The sequence below is a fragment of the Mirounga angustirostris genome, unplaced genomic scaffold, assembly GCF_029215605.1.
Source record: "Mirounga angustirostris isolate CCGP_5_RB_7025 unplaced genomic scaffold, mMirAng1.0.hap1 SCAF_5, whole genome shotgun sequence".
Lineage (NCBI taxonomy): Eukaryota > Metazoa > Chordata > Mammalia > Carnivora > Phocidae > Mirounga > Mirounga angustirostris.
In genome coordinates this window covers 111,922,361-111,943,462 of record NW_026991713.1, presented here as the reverse complement: position 1 = coordinate 111,943,462, position 21,102 = coordinate 111,922,361, and the positions used below count along the sequence as shown (strand labels likewise).

At 41.0% G+C, this 21,102-nt stretch overlaps 1 protein-coding gene across 14 annotated transcripts in view; it reads right to left on the bottom strand.

The window, feature by feature from the left end:
- The window catches only part of SVIL (supervillin), a 228,871-nt gene that overhangs the window by 62,872 nt on the left and 144,897 nt on the right, over positions 1-21,102 (bottom strand). For 10 of the 14 annotated variants that reach the window (XM_064591887.1, XM_054507300.2, XM_064591886.1 and 7 more), the window contains 4 exons: positions 20,524-20,581; positions 20,272-20,423; positions 17,276-17,930; positions 2,097-2,177 (listed from right to left, as the gene is read on the bottom strand). In XM_064591887.1, the coding sequence (XP_064447957.1) occupies positions 2,097-2,177; positions 17,276-17,930; positions 20,272-20,423; positions 20,524-20,531 (896 nt within the window). In that variant the 5' untranslated portion in view covers positions 20,532-20,581. The remainder of the gene's footprint in view (positions 1-2,096; positions 2,178-17,275; positions 17,931-20,271; positions 20,424-20,523; positions 20,582-21,102) is intronic. The other 4 variants (XM_054507302.2, XM_054507304.2, XM_054507303.2 and 1 more) reach the window with 1 other exon arrangement.

Genomic DNA, 21,102 nt, shown 5'->3' with positions numbered 1-21,102 from the left:
GCATTTCTGGTGGTTAATGTCAGAAACCCACTGCCTGCCGGATGAACGATTTCGAGTTTCCAAATGTGCGTACAGACGTCAGTGTGGCGCCAAACTCACTCCGCCCTCCATAAAGCTGAGATGGCTCGGATGCCATCCTGGGTGAGAATGGATGCCTTCTGACTGAATGACCAGAAGCCATGGAAAAATCCATTAATATACAACAACAGCATGCATGAGGGCACACCAAGGCTGTTGGTGGGAATCCGTAAACCCTCCACCCATACAGGCCTTGCGTGTGGACTCTGGGGGGAGTTTCCAGGTACACACACACCTATTGACCAAATGTGATTTCACTGTCCCCTGGAAATGTAAGAACATTTGTGATTTTTAAATTTTTTTAATTGAGCTCCAAATACAGCAAACAATCACCCCTTTCAAGCACTCAACTAAACATTCCCAAGCTTTTTCATGCAACGCAGACTGTATTCATTCATTCCTAAGACATGTGACCAGTTTGGACATCATTACTACTAACCATTGTCGCACCAAGAAGACTGTTAGAGAAAAGATATTTGTTGAAAGAACTAACAGACTAAACGTTTTCTCCCCTTTGGAATCGCTATTGGACCCTTAGTTAAAAACTCATGTAAAGAGAGATTGCTCTCGTTTCTAGGGCTATTTAAATATCTGAGAGCAAAACTGAAATCCAGTTTAAAAGCTACAGCCCTTTTTCTATCACTGCAGAAGCAAAGTAGCCAAGAGCTCTGGCCAGGGGCACCTCAGAGACCTGGATTCAAAACTGGCTCACCCAGTTCTAGCTGTGTGGTCTCAGGCAACTTACCTGGCTCAGTTGCCTTGTTTTTAAATGGAAATCGTAGTGACAAAATGTAATGTGATGTTGGCAAAGCACTTGGATGGCTTAGTACTAAGTACTCTTAGCAAAGAGTAACCATTTAATAGTGTTAGCTGGTACTTATCTTTGCTTTCTGAAATGCCACATAGTGAGAAAGGAGAAACCATTGAAGCTGTTCAAGAATGGATTACTAATTGGCAATAATCCTTAAAAAGTAAAACACATTTTTGGAGTGGGAAAAGTGATTTCTTGGGGGAATATAAACCTTCATGTACTGAAGATCAGTCAGCAAAAATAATTATTTATGACAGTTTTGGAAGAGAATAATTCCTTAAATGACAAATGCACCCTGCTAAATTTGATATAAACTCCTACGTGTTTTTCCACATCAGATACAGGATATCTATGTATATTTCATTAACAAAAAATCAAAGACACACATAAAAGGCAGTTACCATGAACAATTCAGGAGAAAAAAAAAAGCATTCTGAGTTGTTATTTTTCCCAGAGACTAGCCAGTGTTGGAGGTTTTCATATTTATAAGCTTTGTTAATCAAAAGAAGACTGAAATGTGGTTCAAGTTCTCCTGTGGAATGTGTCCTTCTAATCAGAGACAATCTGAATGTTGTCCTCAGCTGAGAACAAAGTGACTATTAGAAACTCAGTATATGGGTGCTTTGTCCTGCCAGAGACTTAGTCATTCTCACTCCTTCCGCCTCTCCCTGCCCCCAACCTTAAAAATGAAATGATAGGGTTTTTTTTTTTGTCTGCCTTTAAAACCACATGCCCTAAGTGCAACTGGTGAAAATTAACTATTGGTTTAGGGACAAGGAGACGTGACAAGGAGGAGGTGGAAGCGCTGGGCGGAGGGGGTGTAGACCAGATGGGACACTAGCTGGTTAGTTAGTGTGACTCAAGAGGAGAGCAACCAAGAGGCTCCTCACAACTGCCCCCACTTGACGGTATGCAGGTTGGTTTGAAAGGAGAGAAGCAAGAAGCGTCATCAAAAAGATTTCCAAAAAGAGGAAAAAAGAGGAGGGGGGAATACTATTAGCAGGGATTAGGGCGATCAGAGGCGAAAAGCAAAGGTTCAAAAAGTAACTTCCAGCAGCCCCTTGTGAACACATCATTTTCAAATGCACTGCCATTAACAGAGGGCAAGAAGAGAGTTAGCATTTGGTAACATGTGGAACAGCAAGGCAAGTCAGCAGGGAAGAAGCACTCACTACACATAAGCCAAGAGGTTCAGCTCGGGATATACCTGGAAGGCCAGTTGATAAGAGAAGGTGTGTCCCCTTCGGAATCTTTCTGGAGAAACCACTCATGTTTGGGTTTCCCGGTACTATTATGTACAAAAGACAAAACTTCAGATGATTTCTATTCGAATGTCAACACATGTACAGACAATTATAATTTAAAAACCGAAGGCTGGTTTCTGTTAAGACTAATCCTGGCTTTTGAAAATGTATAAGCACATTTTGTCATGGGGTTTACACATTTACTTCATGAAACTCCCAAGGACATGTGGCTCCTTACTAAACTCAAGAGATAGAAATAAATCTATCCAAAGCCACCACATAAAGTGTTTTCCAAGTAATCTGAAAGTATTAGGAGTCTGTTATAGTCACACTTGCCCCACATACACCAGACAATTTTCTTGTAAGAAGTTGGATTAAATGTCAACTCATCATCTATAAGTTTTGTCAAGGGACATGGGTAAATAGCCAAATACAAAGATAGTATCCGTGCAAAACAATACATATTAAATAAAGGAAATCAATAAAAAGAAATTCAATGAGATCATATCTTTAATTGCTCTTATACATTTTCCTTTTACATTTGTCACTGAATAATGCAACCAACGTAACAATGACATAACCAATACTAATTCAGGTCAATTCGATAAATGTTGAGTTCCTACTATGTATGAAACACTGAACTAGGCTCTTAGAAGTAACAAAGGTGACTCAGGCATCAACCCAGCCATTAAAAAAGTTACACTATGGCAGGCAAGATAACATAAGATTTACACATTCATTCCTCGACACATGATCAGATATAACACAAAGCTGAATGTGATGAAGGAAATTTATGCCAGGCTGAAGATATTTTAGAACAGGCCAGAAAAATCCTGTGATAACCACATAAAGCAGGACACAGGAGGAACAAACTACTGATGTGCATCATCTTACGATGTAGACAGAATGTTTACCAGCTCAAGACCATACCAACTTATTTGTTAAGAGTTTTTCAAATACTATGCTAGAAACACATTTTAGCTCAAAGCAATTTCCAAAAATAAGAATAATAATTATAATAAAATAATCTTCATTTTCTAAAAATCATTTTAGTTCAAGTTTTAGTTTAAGCTGACAGGCAAGAATCAGTCTATAACCACTACTGTATCTTTTGCTGTGACCACTGAAATCTGTCATATTCTAGGCTTGGATATCCCCCTGTCTTTCTACACCCGAACCTGTCGGCCTACCTCCCTATCCCCAGCATTACAGCAATTCAGTCTGTAGTGAGCAAAAAATTCAGATGTATGGAAAGCTGTTTTATTTCCAACTATAAAAGGTCTAATTTCTCAACATTCATTTAAACATAGGAATAGTTAGCCTACCACTTGCAGCTAAGAAAGGAGGCGATTACTCTAGCACAGGATATAGTGGGAGAAGAGAGAGCAGCAGATATATTTGCTATTGAAAACCACCAAGTTAATATAACTAATATGCCTACCTCACAAAATTATTTTAAGACTCAAATGCGTCTTGTATAATAGGATGCTTTATAAACTGTGAAGTGCTACACAACTTCCCGAACATGACTTTCATTGATAAGACTAGAACTTGGTCAGCACTGCAAAATAAATAGATAGATAAAAAAAATACATACATACATACATACAATAAAAATTATCAGGGGCTTGTTTAAGAATATGTTGGGTCAGCATCTGAAAAGTGAAACTCATACACAGACATGGGAGGCTTGCTGGGCTCCATTTATTCATTACACCACCAGTGAGAAACTAGCCAAAAAACCAAGTAACTATGTGCATGGTAGCAAATACTGAATTTTTGACATTTCATGTATAGTACGTATGAATGTAATGAAAAAGAACTGCAAGTAGTGAAGGCATCATGCCAAGAATGTGGCAAGCCCTTTCGAATGCTCCTCCTCTCCTTCCTTTTTCATAGACAATATCCTATTGTATGTCTCTGAGTTACTACTTTTATATTGTAAAGTGATGAGTCATACAGAGTCTTAATTCAGAAGACATGTGATTTTAAGGAACGTGGGTCCAGCCTCAACCAGAAGGTCAAGTTTGTCTTGAGTAAATTTACATCAGGAGTGATACAGAACAGTATTTCGCAAAGTAAGGCACTAGGATCCTTGATGTTGGCTGAGGCACTTACTTGGGTGATATTTTCTGCCATCAGAACCAGAAAAGGAGAAGGGATGGGGAGACACCTAATCTGAACTGGACACTTTCTGCCCACAGGCTGTTCTGGGCACGCCTCACCCACTGACTTGCAGCATGTGCTCACTCCTCGGTCCTTCTTCGTCACCCACGAGCAGCATCTGCTATAGGCGATCCCTCCCTTCACCTGGTTCAGCAGCCTTCTTGGTCTCCTCCTCCCCCCACCATGTGTACCTCTAGAGCTCAGGGTGCCCAAGATGGGCTCCTCTCCTCCTCCACTGACATTCAATGCCTTGATGTTCCCATCTGGCTTTCACTTCCACGCTGACCTTCACTTCAATTCCGACTCTTGGACTCCACTGGCCACTTGACTCTTCCATTTGGATATCCAGTAGACATCTTAAGTACAATATGTCCAAAAACTGAACTCTTGATTTCCCTCCAAAGTCAACTTGCACGGGAACTTTCTCTAGTTCAGCAAATGGCAACTCCTGCTTCAAGTTGCCCTAGCCAAAAAAATCGAGATTCCCCTTTGATTCCTTGGTTTCTTTTACACCCCACATCTAAGCTATTGGCAATTCCACTAGGGACTTTCAAAACCTAACTTCTTTCCTCCCCTCTGCTGCTGTCATTCTAGTTCAAGCCACCACCATCTCTCACCCAGATTACTATGATGACTCCCTAATTATTCTACTTGTTTTCAACCTTGCCCACCAACACTCTATTTTTAGCTTAGCAGCCAGATTGGTTATTCCTCTTTTCCATCCCTTCTATGGCTCTATACATCATTTAGAGCAAAACCCAAAGCCCTGGTGATGGGTCCTCCCTGATCTGCCCACCCCTCCTCCCCACAGCTCTCACACCTCCTCTTCCCCTCCCCCCATGCTCCTGCCTCACCAGTGACTGGGGCCTCCTCAAAAGCCCATGCATGGAGTCCACTCAGGCCTCTGCAGATGCTACTTCTGCCTGGGCCCTCCACCCCAATGGCTGCATGGCTGCCTCACTTTATGTAGGTCTCTGCTCAACTATGATCCTATCAGAGAGCCCTCCCTAACCACTCTCTATCAAAATAGCAACTGCCAATCGTTTTTCTCTCTCCCTTCAGTGAACTGCTTGAATTTTCTTCATAGCACTTACTACATCTGTCATGATGCATGTTTATTTGTTTGCTGTCTTTCTCACTAGGGGAGATGAGCTTCTTGACAAAAGACTGTTGCATCATCAGCACCAAGAACAGTGTGTGGGAAAGAGCAGGTCTCAATAAGTATTTGTGGGATGGATGAACTGTTGAATGATTATCTCCACAACAACCCTCAGAGATACTCTTATACTCATTTTATAGATAAAGAAAGGAAGGTACAAAAAAATGCACATTAACTGGCCCAGATCACAAGCTGGTAAAGAAAGGCTGGGGCCTGAACCCAAGTGTTGTTAGACCCCTGAGTCTCTATCTTCTCCTCCAGCGCTACTGGATTCCAATTCTGGAAAATGAACGGATAATGAATGAGCAACCCCTCCCTGGCTTGAGTGAGAAATGATGTAGTTGGGGTGCCAGTGTTCACGTGTTCTGGGGCTAAGCAAGGAAGGCACCAAGGGCGTCCTGGCCACAACCACAACCCTGACTGGATGGTGGTCTCTCAGCTCTGCCTGTTCCACCTTCAGCAGAGAGCCTAGAAATTTCCTGTAAATCCTACAAAACCCAATTATCTTCTTCCTGTTTTTTTCTACAAATGCACAATGTGAAGTCAAAGGAGTCTGGCAGTGAAGAGCAATTTGGCTCAGAGGGCACTCACTGCTGAGGAGGGGGTGGGAGGGGGGTGCAGGGGCCCAGACTTGGCAAGGTGCGTGAGACCTTGTCTCCTTCCCCCACCAAAACAATCTGTAGCAGAAGATAAGTGTAAGAACCAACCATCTGGAAACGAGAAAATTCATGGGAGGGAGAAACTGGGAGCAGGTGATACTGGGTGTTAAGTGGGAGGAATCAGAAATACTCTGAGGCCCAAGGGACTATTGTAGCTTGACTGGGTCTCTTGGCTGTCCCTCATCCTCTGGCACACATAGAAAATGATAACGTGACATGACACCTACTTCACAAAACCTGATTCCCACTTTCACAGGCACTTTTCAGGCTCAACATCACAATAGCTAAATATCCACTAAACATTCATTGATAAATATTTATGTATTCGCTATGCCACAGGGGCAATGCCCACATCAGGGAAAATAATTTTAGCATGCACACCTGACTTCCTTGCACGCTGAGTATTCACTAGGAAATCTGAAATTTAAAATCAGCTCTGTATGAACTATCTTGTAAGTTTAAATCTCAACCGCTTAAGAGGGATCTCTTCTCTGACAATATTATCAATGGTTGACATTAACATTTCTCCAATGATTAAAAAAATAATAATTTCGGGGCGCCTGGGTGGCTCAGTTGGTTAAGCGACTGTCTTCGGCTCAGGTCATGATCCTGGAGTCCCGGGATCGAGTCCCATGTCGGGCTCCCTGCTCAGCAGGGGGTCTGCTTCTCCCTCTGACCCTCCTCCCTCTCATGCTCTCTGTCTCTCATTGTCTCTCTCGCAAATAAAGTCTTAAAAAAAATAAAAAATAAAAAAATAATAATAATTTCATCAAATTCTTATAGGACTTCTTCGGAATTGACAAGAACAAAATACTCAAGGACTTTGATTTTATATATTCAAAAATCTAAAACTGTAGTACAGAAGACAGGTTATTGGTTTGCAGGACCTGGTGGTGGTGGCGAGGGTTGACCACAAAGGCACACAAAGGAATCTTTGGGCTGATGGAACAGTTCTGTATCTTGACTGTAGTGATAGTTATACAACCTTATATATTTGTCAAAATTTACAGAATTTCATTAACAAGGGTGAATTGTACTGTATAAAATTATACTTTAATAAAAATATCTTAAAAACGTAAGACTTGTAAAAATTGTAATTCAGTGTCCCTTCATAATTTATTTAGACAACAGTTACAGTTAAGGGATTTACTTTGACATAGATGTTTAGCGCAGTTAATGGAATTTTTAAATTCAAATATCTCTTTTCATCTGTTAAAAGCAAAAACTATACATAAATAAATAAATAACAAATGAAAATGTGGGCCAGACACAGTTCCACAAAATCTATTTTGGATCTTCTTCTTTCTCTCCTTCAAATTTTCTCCCCAAAGCCCAAAGAGGCTGAGAAACCTGAGAGGAGAGCAGAAAACAGCCCAGAGTGGTCACTCTGAAGTGTTGACCTTGGTGGAGAATCCAAATTCTTCCTTTGAATTAAATGCATGGCTCCCAAAATGGTGAATCAAGGTCTAAAACTGAGCTGGCCAATTCATAGGCACTCCAAAACTATGGAATATAATGGAACGTTGTAGACCAAGTTTTCCATACACTCTGACTCTCAGACTGACAGGTGGCTAAGGGATGTCCAAACTCAGATTGAAAAGTCTATCATTTCGTAAGAGTACAAAATTTATTTCTGGGGCTGAGGGGCCATTGTTTTTGGAGAAATAGTAGAATATCAGGTGTGCTTTAAAAAATAATAACAAAAAAGAGATCATATCTGAATAATGGCACATAAGGCCTTAGGTTCATTTTCTTTCTTTAAATATTAAATCGATGTTGTTATTTAATGCAGTGTGCCTTAATGTTATGCTCAGCTACTTTTAATAATTAAAACTTAGTTTAAAAAAATGAACCAAGTGGGAAGGGTTGGCTTGGTACAACAGAACGAGTAGCATGTGCGATACCATTAGGCTATGACCGCTAACTTAGGTCCTTGCAAAGAGAGTCAACGATCAATGGACAGAGGCACAGTGGCGATGTAAACCTTTTCTATCTCAACTGGAGTAATGGTTACATGTTTCCCAAAACTCACCAACCTGCATCCTTAAAATATGTGCATTTTGATGTGAATTATATCTCAATTAACAAATATGCCACTGTTGGATTATAAAGTAAGGATTTCCTGGGGTGCCTGGGTGGCTCAGCTGGTTAAGCATTTGACTTTTGATTTCAGCTCAGGTCATGATCTCAGGGTCGTGAGATCAAGCCCTATGTTAGGCTCACATGCTGGATGTGGAGCCTGCTTAGATTCTCTCTCCTTCTCCCTGTGCCCCTCCCCAGAAAGAAAGAAAGAAAAAAAGAAAAGAAAGAAAGAAACACATAAATAGTGAGGACTTCTTGAGTAATGAAAATCTAGAAATACAGAGTCTTCTTGGAGCAGAAGCATGATAAACATGTGAAAGAACCAATTTCTTCCAGGTTCCCTCTGAACCAATCTCAGTACCGAATGCCTAAATGCTACAGCCTCCGATGAGAAAGCACAATGACAGAAGGTATGTGCACACAGGTAGAACTATCTAGAAAAGCACTGGAGTTTGAGGAAGGTGCCATGGGGGCCTCCCAAAGTGGCTCAAGCTTCTAGTTTCCAGCTGGATTTGGATTTTCACATCTCCCCCTTGGATTCTAACCACCCCTGCTAGAATGAAGTGATCCAGGAACTTGGCTCCCTTAGTCGTGAGACTAACCTAGAATCAGCCATTCAGAACTGGAGACTGAGTTCACAAGGCCCCAAAAGCAGCCTTTTTTTTTTTTTTCCCCACATCATGATGCCCACTCATAGTTGAACAATATTTATGAGCACACTGACTCAAGATCATATCCAAGAACTCTAACCTCAGACAAAGCAGAAAGAGCCTTGTCATATGTAAGTGCTACTCAGAGTGTGTTCTGCTGATTGGTGTCCCTGGCCCATGATTGTATCAAAGACCTGGAACAGAGTGGAGATGAACAACGTCACTAAGCTTACTGTTGAGTTCAGCTGACATTTTGCTCATAGCATGATGTTCTTGATGAAGGAAAGGACCCATGATTTACATTCGGCTGCAACCCTCACAGGTTATGGGCTGATAAACCATTTGCAGATTGACTCTTTCAAGTAGCACTGTTACAGTTTGGTGACATTTCCAAGAAAATACAGAAAACACCAGAACATTCATTCAAAAATGATTGACTGAGCCACTCGGTATGTGCTAGATGTTGGCAGTAGCAGGGAAGGAAACACGAAAATGACTAAGACAGGGCAAGTACCCTTTGTGTAAGGCCTGTACTAAAGTAACGCTATCATTGAGATCATCCTTCCCAATCTTACGGATTGGCATAACACCAAATTCATGTTGCCATGTTTGGGCCATCCTGATCAGAACTGCTAAATCTGGGTAGGTCAGCCTTGTGTGCAGGCAGTAAGGCAACTGAATGTCCCTCCAAGAGGTACAGGTAAGCTGCATTTGTGAGACACCTCAGAAATTCAAGATCCCTTTCTCCTCTTCCCTTTAAGCAGAATCATCATCAACGAGAAGCCAGGTTGGTAACCTTAGGGCTCCCTATGCCAAGCCAAACTTCAGCCTTCTAACTGTGCTGGGAAAATGACCATCTGATAATGAGAAGAACAGAAAGAACAGACTGGTTTGAGAGTCTAAGCGCCAGAGAATGTGTAAGAGATTCCAAAAATGATTCTAGTTTCTCTTAAGACAGGGAGAAGTTTATAAAAACTTGGAAAGGTCAAGAAAGCAGGGCAGACAGGAAAGCAGACTCTCTGGATATGTTCTCATTTGTCAACAGCTCAACTAGAAGGAGATACCCAGATGTAATCTGAGCACTGCAGAACATGGTGGACCAATACTATTTGTGCTATTAACAGGTTCCCTTTCAGTACTATACCCCAAGATTGGACCAGCCATTTTGGCAGCCACATAAAGAATTTGCTATCAACTGAAACTCTTAGGTCTCTTTCTCATGAACTGCTATTAAATCAGGTTTCCCCAATCCTGAACTTGTACACTGATTCTCCCCCCCTCTAAGTACAAGACTTTATTAAATTTCATCTTGTTAGTTTCCAACCCAAGCACAGGTAACGTGCTCTCTTCCCTCTCATCTCCCTTCCTGCTCCATCCCTCCTTCCACTCTCTTCCTCACCATCACCAAACTTGTTTACAATCCCTCCTCCAGAAATCCGATCAGCCTATCATATCCAGATTATCTGATGAAATGCCAAACAGGACCAAGTTAATGACGAAGGCCAACCTGGAGGCACAGACTTCCTTATCTCATGCCTGGGTAGCTGCAACCAACATGTCAGTGGCCTTCCTGACTGGAAGCAACTCTCCTTCAGATCAACGGTCCATACTCCTCCAAAGCCATCTTTCTAAAACGCAGAATCAATCATCCTTGCTTTAAAATGCTTCAGAAGCTTCCCATTATCCACAAGGCAAAGGCTAAATGCCTTTGTTATGTCATCTGAGGTGCTCTATGACTGCTCCCCACCTGGCCCTCAGCCTCATCCCACCCCCGCCTCCTAGGTCTTCACTGGGCATTGGGTGCCTTTGTGCTGGGAGCAGCCTCCCTTCCATGGCTAGCAAACTCACCAACCACATCCTTAAGGACTTGGTTCAACTGTGACCATTTCTCCACGGAGGAAAAGTTAATACTCTATCTTCGTATTCCCCTGGCATCCAACCTTGATCTCTAGAACCTTATTTATCCTATCATGTTATAGTTATTTCCTACACTTTTTTTTTTTTTTAAATATAGCCAGCTACGAGCACAGTGCCTTACACACAGGAGACCCAATATAATTTTCTTCAATGATTAGCTAAACTATCTCAGAGCTAAAATTAATCCATAAATCAATACCTATGAGGTATGCAGAGATACATGGATGCCCACTGTGTTTGACCTCTCCTAAATTACAAGTTTTCATTTTGCTAATAAGGGCCAAGTTTTCAAGGACCTTATATAAATCCACATAAACTGTTTCTCTAATACCTCTGGTCTTTCCTAAAAATCTCTGACCCTCAAAGGGCAAAACCAGCAAACTCTCTTCTCCAGTGTGTTGGATAATAGAATGGACATAAATAAGGGGGGAGCAGAGAACAATGGGAAGAACAGGCAGATGCAGGGAACTTGACTGAATGAATGAATGGGTGATGGACGATGGTCTCAACATTGTCAAAGTAGCCATATGGTCTTAATTCAATTCTTTACTCTTTAGTTTTTTCACATATAAAATCGATTTTTAAATAATCTCCAGGATTACTTTTGTTTCTAAGAATTCAAAATTCTTTAACATTGAGTATCTATTCTTGTGAGGGCTTGGGGTGAGCCAGCTCCCCATAGGGCAGAGGCCACTCCCCTGGGAGAGGGCTACAGGGTCACTGGGGACAAGAGTACAGTGAGAGGTTGACCTTCGGTATAACAGAACTTTCTTATGATGTGGCAACTGGCTAGCAGAGAATTATATTACCAGGAAACAAGAACTCAACCCTAAGTTTTCATAGAGGTCGGGAGTTGCTCTTGGTTTGTATCCCTAAGTCTGTAATGACAGGTTTTAACTCCCTATAACTCCTAAGAGTCAACATACTAAAAAGTGCTTCCTGCTGCTACAGTGAAGTCTAATCCAGCCCAGCAGAATTAGCTTCACCCTGTGGGGGTCCAGCTCGAATTATAAAACAGTATTCAGCCGAAGACGAACGGTTATTAACTTAGGCATCTCATTAAAATGAACAGTTTATATACTCCAAGTTGCTTGTTTGGAAGAAGAGCTAATGACTGCTTTGTGGGTCCACGCAGGCGTGCGAATGTGCAAGGGCACACACACACGGCACAGCTCTGCACTTACAACCTGGCAGACGTCTGAATTTTAGGACATGCTAGCTAGGGTTCTGGGTGATCTATTCATATTTAATTCAATGAACAGAAATTGGTACTTGCCAGTGAGAACAGAAGAAAAAGAAAAAAAACATGGGAATGAGTTAACCATATTTTAACAGTCAAAAGCTAGTAGAGCAGGGTGAAAAGATGTTTGGGGTAGAGGGGCTAAAAGGTGAAAAGAGTTTCAACCCATTTCGAGATCTGCGAGAGTACCTGGAGGTCTCTTCTTTGGAGACCTAGGTCTTAGAGACCTAGGTTTTCCAGGACACCTGCCCTGACCTGGATCCTGTGTTAGGAACACTCCTGCCCTGGGGGGTGGGGTGGGGACGGGGGTGGCGGGGGGTGGGGGGGGTGGACAGGGGCTGAGACAGGAATGCCTACAGCCAGAGACCGCTTTCTCCCTCCCTATCACTCCCTTGTGGACATTTCTATCAGGCAGGTTAAAAGACGTTTGACAAGGAAAACAATGAGCTTGAGGCTCTGAAGACAGTTTTTAGGCTGAACCTCTCCCTGGGAGCTGAGCAAATACAATCAGTGACAAACTACAAGGGCATAGCCTAAGCCCCTTTGCTTCTCAGTTGGCTGACTCTGCTTGTCAGCAGGTCTCGGAAAATGGCACTGTGGAGGCTGCCCCGGGCTATCTTCCTGAGCCGATCCACAGGTCTCATGTCACTAGACCCCGGTCCAAAGCACCACTGACCAATGGCGGCTCTCCAGGGGTCAAATTTCAGGGACGGCTCTACATACCATATTCATTTTCTAATGATACAATTTGCTAAGTGGGAGAAGGAGGGGCAGGGACAGAAGTGGAGTCAGGAAACAAACGGGGTTTTCTAGAATGGATCACCACTGGGAAACAAGGTATAATTTTCTTCTTTGCCCAATACACAGGTCACTGAGAACAGGGAGTCACAGGAAAACAGCAGGTGTGGGGCTCAGGTAGTGAGTTCCTGTTACTCACAGAAGTAACAAATATGGTGCATTTCTTTTATTTTTATTAACTAAGAAATATAAATTCAGCATTCAGGATTTCTATTAGTAACAGGAGCTCAGATTTTTAAAAATTTGAGTAATCCGGGCACCTGGGTGGCTCAGTCCCTAAACATCTGCCTTCGGCTCAGGTCATGATCCCAGGGTTCTGGAATCAAGCCCCACATCGGGCTCCCTGCTTCGAGGGGAGCCTGCTTCTCCCTCTCCCACTCCCCCTGCTTGTGTTCCCTCTCTCGCTGTCTTGCTGTCAAAGAAAGAAAGAAAGAAAGAAAGAAAGAAAGAAAGAAAGAAAGAAAGAAAGAAAGAAAGACAGAAAGAAAGAGAGAGAGAGAGAGAGAGAAAGAAAGAAAGAAAGAAAGAAAGAAAGAAAGAAAGAAAGAAAGAAAGAAAGACTTTAAACAAATTTTTGAATAATCCACAGGCCCCAGATCCCTTTGAATTTTATTCTAAAATTCACAATGGCTGAATTAACAAAGAATGGTTCCTATCAGCAAAACTCCCTCTCTAGAAAACACAATTCTGAAATTCAAAATTGAAGGGGCTTGGCAGGATTGGGGAATGGGGATTAGGAGGTGTCTTAGGCTCTATTCTGTGAATATACATATTCTCCATTTGTTTCAGAATGACGTGTTTACCTGAACTCCCTGTCAGCTATAGGATTTCTGAGCTAAAGACCCTGTGACATATGTATTTCCTTAATCATATAAATGTTCAAATGAACATTAAATAATTCTAATAAATTTAAACTTACTGCTCAGCCTTCAAGACTGTTATGAGCTTAGAATGCTCTTAACTGTATAATGACTATTCCGTTTGTACATGTGTTAGTGTATATGAATACATACAAAAACCGTGCATTTGATGTCTGGTTCATAGTTGAATTTTTAGGATACCACAGGAAGTCTTTTTTTTTTTTTTTTTAAGATTTTATTTATTTATTTGACAGAGAGTAGAGCCAGAGAGCACAAGCGGAGAGAATGGCAGAGGGAGAGGGAGAAGGAGGCTCTGCACTGAGCAGGGAGCCCGATGTGGGGCTCGATCCCAGGCCCCTGGGATCATGACCTGAGCTGAAGGCAGATGCTTAACCATCTGAGCCACCCAGGAGCCCCAAGGAAGTCTTTGATGGTGTATTCGTGAGTGACACATTCATATATAATTAATGAAAAAAAAACCAGCCTCTTGCTAGTGAGCACAAAATAAAATGATGAAATGGGAATGAGTTAATTCAGAGATTAATAGTCCCAATACTTGGCAGAGCTAGGTGATGAGAGAGTATAGTACACCACAAATACATGTAGTATAAAATAATTTCATTATCTGTAGACAGTTTTTTTGGTTACTCCTTAATCTCCCTAAACTTTTCTGTTACTTATTTCCATATTGGATGACATTGCATTTTCATTTATGGTTATTCAGACACTGAGATTTCTTTGGTTATTGTTATAATTCACAAAGTATGTTTTGTCTTTCTTCCTCCCAAATGGAAATCAGACAACAATGGCTTTCTGACACCCAAATTTCCTGGCTCTAGAGAAAGGATATCTATGCAGAATATTAATTCATTTAAATCCATCTTTGCAAGATGAATTGCTGTAGTCATTACAAATAAATCCTTTTTTTTTTTTTTACAATACAGTGCTATATTAGTTTCAGGTATACAATATAGTGATTCAACAATTCCATACATTACTCAGTGCTCATCATGATGAGTGTACTCTTAATCCCCATCACTGGTTTCACCCATTCCCCCACACATCCCCCCACCCAAACATCAGTTTGTTCTCTATAGTTTCTATAGTTAAGAGTCTGTTTCTTGGTTTGCCCCTCCCCTCTTTTTTCTTTGCTCTTTTGTTTTGTTTCTTAAGTTCCACATATGTGTGAGATCATATGGTATTTGTCTTTCTCTGAGTTATTTCACTAAGCATTATACTCTCTAGCTCCATCCATGTTGTTACAAATGGTAAGATTTCATTCTTTTTTTATGGATGAATAGCATTCCATTATATATATATACACACACACATATATATATATATATATACATACATATATACACACACACACACACACACACACCACATTTTCTTTATCCATTCTCCTATCAGTGGACACTTCGGCTGTTTCCATAATCTGGCTATTGTAAATAATGCTGCTCTAAATGTAGGGGTGTATGAATCCCTTTGAGTTAATGTTTTTGTATTTTTGGGGTAAATACCTAGTGCAATTATTGGACTGTAGGGTATTTTTAACTTTTTGAAGAACCTCCATGCTGTTTCTTCTATCTTTATTTATCTTTTAATGTCATACTTGTTACACATTATGTTCCATCCTTTTTAATGTAACTATATCTCAGTATTTTCTGAATATATATATGAAATGATTTGTGTTTCTCTGCCTCTAAATCATAGAATTGCATGCCTTGAATGGCTTTAAAAAAGAGCACGTGCCTTTTTTAAATTAAAAAAAATACATAAATAAAGCATGTGCCTCCTCAAGAATTCCTTTACAATTTCTTAGTTCTTTTAATCCTCTCTTTGTGAAAGTCAAGTGCTAAGAGGCTGAGATTAGGCTTATGGAAACTTCCAAGTAATATGCTTCTTCAAATAATTGAGAAAGAAATACCTCTTAAAATTTTACATTATAGATGTTTTTTAATATTAAGATTTTAATTCACACAAAACTATTAAGTATCCTATCTTTTTACCTGGAGCATTCAACCAAGTTTTAGTTATTATTAAACTGATTCAGGATCTCACTCAGGATCTATTATATGTGATCTAGATGACTAACCTGGATGCCATGTTAACAACTCAAGTTTTCATAATATGGTAATCAGAAATTAGTCTCTGAATTTTCTTTAAACACATGTAATTGTAAATATCTAATTTCCTTTCTAAATTGGACTGTCAGCTTTCTTTACCCTGTTTACAAAGCACATGAAGAGTTTGCTTTGATAGAGACTAAGGCAAGAACACTTTTTCTACTATGAAATACAGGTTTCCCAAACAACAGACTTTCATTTCAAAATAAGAGACAACAGGTCACAGTCCCAAAATTTCAGAGTCCAAAGGCTTAAACAAAAGCCTTCAGGACCCCATATCAGGTTTTATAGTACTTAATTCTCTAAGATGCTAACATCTCTAAATATATTAGAGTGAATAATCAACTAAGTAGGGACAGGTCTTTGACTCAATAAACTTGAATAAGTAAAATGATCTGTTTTAGTTATATTATTGCCACCTAAAGAGGCCCACATTTACCGCTCTGTCCTAGTGTGAAATAAATAGGAGTATTTCCCAATACTTCTTCTTTCCTTTTTTTTTTTTTCCCCAGAATAAATTTGCTTGATCCTCACCTCTCTTCAATTCACCTGGGAAGCCAATGCCTATTTGGACTGAAAATACTTAGGAGTCTACCTAGACAACTGCCCCAAACTTAGGAGTCTACCTAGACAATTGCCCCAAACTTTAAAGTAGGATATTTAAGTAAAGTGCATTTTGAATATGGTCATCACATTTACTGAATTTAAATATTTAAATCTTACTTAAATTTAAATATTTAAATTTAATTTAAAATGAAAATTTAGTTCAAATTTAGAAATTTAAAAAAATTATTTTAAATTAAGAAATTTATAATTTTATTTTAAATTTAGAAATTTAAATTTAACTTAAATTTAGAAATTTAAGTTTAGGAACAAATATTCTCTTCTGGCATTTGAGTTTCTGATTTTATACCTTTTCTGATTTTCCCAAATGAGAGCTGTTGTCTTTGTGTATGACAATTCTTTTTAATGAGGTGCTCTTCTACACAGCTGTTTTCTCAGCATGTTGATATACTTGCATAGCTATATGTTAAGGTTATATTCAGGGTATATTGCAGTCATACTTCATATCCTAAACTGAGATCCTTCCACTGTGTTAGTGGTGGTCCTTCGCTTTGTGATTTTAAATGACAGCAACAAAACCAATCACTAAGAAGTCGGGTATAATTATAGAGAAACACATAAAGAGAAAGACAATTATTAAAGGCATATAAGAAACATGTAAAAAGAAGGGTCCTGAAGTGAGGCTCCCATGGAAGTGTCCCCATGACACCTGTTCAGCTTATCATTTTTTAAAAAGAAGAAGCTGAAGCTTCCTGCTTAGGCAGAACCTGTTTTGATATTGCAGAAATTTAAAAAACCCTATCTCACCTCTTTCTGCCACCTGCGGAACCCTCCACAGAATGCCAAGGATACCCAGACCCTGACCAGGGGAGGCAAAGCAAAGATGGTAACGCAGCCCAGCGTGGGCTGAACGCTTACCTGGCTCGGGCCTCAGACGGAAGCGGCAGGTCGCCCGCTGAGTGGCTCGGGGAGGCGGGTGGCCGAGGCGAAGAGAGGGACATGCTGTGCATTTGCTTTGGGGACCTTGGCACTTCACTGAAGGTGCAGTCTCGCCCGGGGAACGGAAAGGATGAGGAACTCTCCACCGTGGGGGCCAGGTCACGGGCCTGCCCGGTGGCGCTGGGCTCCTGACCCCGCCTTTGGTTTTCCACGTTGAGCAGCACCTCGGTGTCGGAAAGACCGTCGCCCCCGGGGAGGGCATAGTCCTTGGCTTCGACCACGCAGGGCCTGGAGTACAGAGAGCTCGAATCTTTGCCTGGCTCGGCCTGTCGGTCACCCTTCCCTCCCCTCTTGTCAGCAGCATCAGCATCCTTCCTGGACTTGGTGTATCGGGAGGGCGATTCCGAGTCCGCTTCGGAATCCAGCGCTATCCCGTATTTCTCGGCCAGCTGCCGTCTCCTTTCTGCTTTGTACCGTGCGATTCTCTCAGCTTTGGACTCCAGAGCCTGGGTGTCCATGAGACCTGAACCGCAGGAGGAGTCAGCATGGATGCCCGAGGTTTCGGTGCAGAGTTTGGAGCGGGTCTGCTTTTCCACCGAGGAATCCGAAGCGTCTTCCTCTTCATTGGACCGGCCTGCAAGGGGACCACACAACAGAGTTCAAGGACAGATGCACATTTACCGCGCTCTGTTCTGTGCACAGCACGCACCTGCGCGCCCGTGCTGCGGAGGACCCCTTCTCACACAGCTGTACCTAGCCACAGCAACCACCTGGGCTGCAAGAAGTGCGAGACCCGCAGTGAAATCCGCTAGCCCTCGAGGCTCCGCAAGCCACCTACCGCCCCGCCCCCACGGAAGCTCCGCTCCTCACTCCCAGCTGGCCGCCTCTTATTTATTTACCTTTCTGTTTTTGAGCTTAATATTTCATGTGCGAGGCCAGAGAATGAGTTCAGAGTCCTCTAGAAAAGATAACAGATATCTAAGCCACTGTAACTTGACAAGTGACAGACTGTGGTTTCGCAGGATCTGATACTAACCAGAACGGCAATGGGCCATATCTGTAAGTACCAGGTTCTTCATGTGTGTTGTTTTTTTTCTTCTTTTTTTTACAGAAGTGGATTTTTCCAATTGTAGCACACATGCTTGATACAGAAAATGTCTAACATGAAAACATAGGAAGGTAAAACTCTACCAGTAATCACTAATATATAATAATCAATAATAAATTGATAATTTGCCAAACGTAATAGGCATTCCATAACTAATTTAACCATTCTCATATTCCTGGGCATTTACATTGTTTCTAACACTTTTTTTCATTATTTCTAACTTTTAATCAGTCTGATTTTCTGACTACTATCACAACAGATAAAGGTATAATCGCTTTAACAAAAAGTAACAGAAAGACTTGCTAGACTGTCAAGTTGATTTCTATAAAGTTCACATCAATTTACACTTGAATCTGCAATATATGTTCACTTGCAAACATTAAGTGTTCATTTTAAAAATTTCCTTTGATTACTAGAAAAAGAGAGTATGTGCGTTTTTCACTTATTTATTAGCCATTTGTATTACTTTTTTCTTCTCTGGAATATCTGATAAAGCTTATTTAAGCTCTATATCCTATTGATTCATAGTGTCATTTTTATTGGTTTGCATACATTTTTATGAGACCATGAACCTTAATCTTATTCATGAATATTTCAAACTTGTATAATATTCTGTGACGTCTATGTGTAAGATTTTCTTTGGAGTACAGATGTGAATTGTTATGTAGTCAAGTCAATTGATCTGGTCATTTGTGATTTCTCCAGCTGTTTCTGCATCTTGAAAGTCCTTTTTCATTCAGTTTGAATGAAATAGTCACCTATGTTTTCATGTTTTTATTTTCTTAAAATTAATCATGTGATTGGGACTTATTTTTGTGTTTCGTATATGTCCCCTCTCCCACTGCACAATAACCTGTTTTCCCAGTACCATTTTATTAAATAAGTCTTCCCTTTCTCACGAATATGTGATGCTTAAATTATATGATATATAGATACACATTTTACATAATGAGGGTTCATTTCTGGCTATAAATTTTGGTACTCTATTCTTGATTCTTCATGTAATTTTAAAAATTCTTAATTCTCTAGTTTTCTGGCCATAGAAGATCAGGAACTCTAGATAAGTGACATGATCACATCACAAAGTGAGATCGACAGCCAATCCCTGAGGAAGAAACTAGAAAACACTGGCCATAAAAAGCAGCAGCACGGAGCTGCAGAGCCAGGGACGGGGTAGGAAGAACATCCCCATATGGGTCATCCTCTTCCAAGGTCAAGTTGAATATTTGATATTCCTAACGTTGACAGTTATCAAAAACAAAAAAAGTTATGTTTGAAATACGGTTTAATATGAAATAAATATGCAATACATTTTAAATGACATGTAAATAATTTACATTCAAATAATTTAAATAGAATGTTTGTTGCATTAACACATAGACTGAGCCCTAACCACTCAAGGTCCAGGTTCACTTTTAATGCTCCCTGCTGCGAGCAGCCGGGCCCTGTGCCGGGCACCTGGTTATTCTGTTTAAGGGAGTCTCGTTCAGTCCTCTAGTGAACTCTTACTGAGGATCTCAGACAGCAGGTCCTGTGCCAGTGCCCAGAAGGTGCCAAGAGGGAGACACAGTTCCTGCCCTTTAGGGGGTCCCAGGCTGGGGAGTGGGGGAATGAAATGACGTCATCAGTTTCCCATCAGTGGGCCAAGAGGAATTATTTCTTACTGCTCTGATACCAGAGGACCACACCTAGGAGGCGGGGCATCCGCATCATCGCAGCTTTTCACAAATAACGTGTATTCAATAAGTACATCTACATAATTCCCGTTTGTGGAATATCTCATTTCCCAATGCCACTGGATAAAAAAGGCTGCGTGGACCATGTCGGGCAGCCTGCGTGATGGCAGCGACCAGGCGAGCATGCTCACCGGTGTGGGGGCTGGCCGGGTCTGTGGCTCGCATGTATCTGGGCGTGTCTTCCTCCAGCAGGCGATGCGTCACTAACCCCGTGCAGCTTGGCAAGAGGATAGGCTGCGTGTCCGTTTCGATTCCTTCCAGGCGCCTGGCAATTCTTTCTTTTCTGTGCAGGACACCAAAAACTATCAATTCTCAGGAAAAAGTGGATACTACTTCACTGAGTAGCGCTTCTACTTTCTAATTAGGTATAATCCATTTCTTACCTTTTCATTTCTAAAAATTCTTTCCTCTTTGGTTCAAAGACTTTTCTTAATTCTGCAACTAAAATAAAACAGAGAAGAATAAAAAGATACTCCAGATTTCAGTAGTCATGCATTCATTCTACTCATTCATGAAACGTATATTTATTGAACTTATGTTTCTGTTCTTGGCTCCCGTGCAGCAGAGATACACAAAACTGGCGCAGTTCCTGTTTTCCTGGAGACTGTCTTCTAGTGTGAGAGGGCAGATGCCACATGGGAAGCATGTACGTACACACACACACACACACACACACACACACACACGTCACAGACTGCACTAAGAAGTAAGGGATGGATTAACAGGAATGAGTTCTGTTTCATCCAAGGGAGTCAGAGGAGGCCTGAACATTAAGATCTCTCCAGCTAGCAGATATCTCACTAGCTGTTTTTGATTGTTACTAGGTTCAATAAAGTATTCCAAGCTTTTCATTATGGAAAACTTCTAACGTCTGCAAAAGTAGAGATCAGCACTAGAACCTCCAGACACTCATCAGTAAGCTACAACCATCGTGTCTCCCCACACTCCTATTTCATGCTATC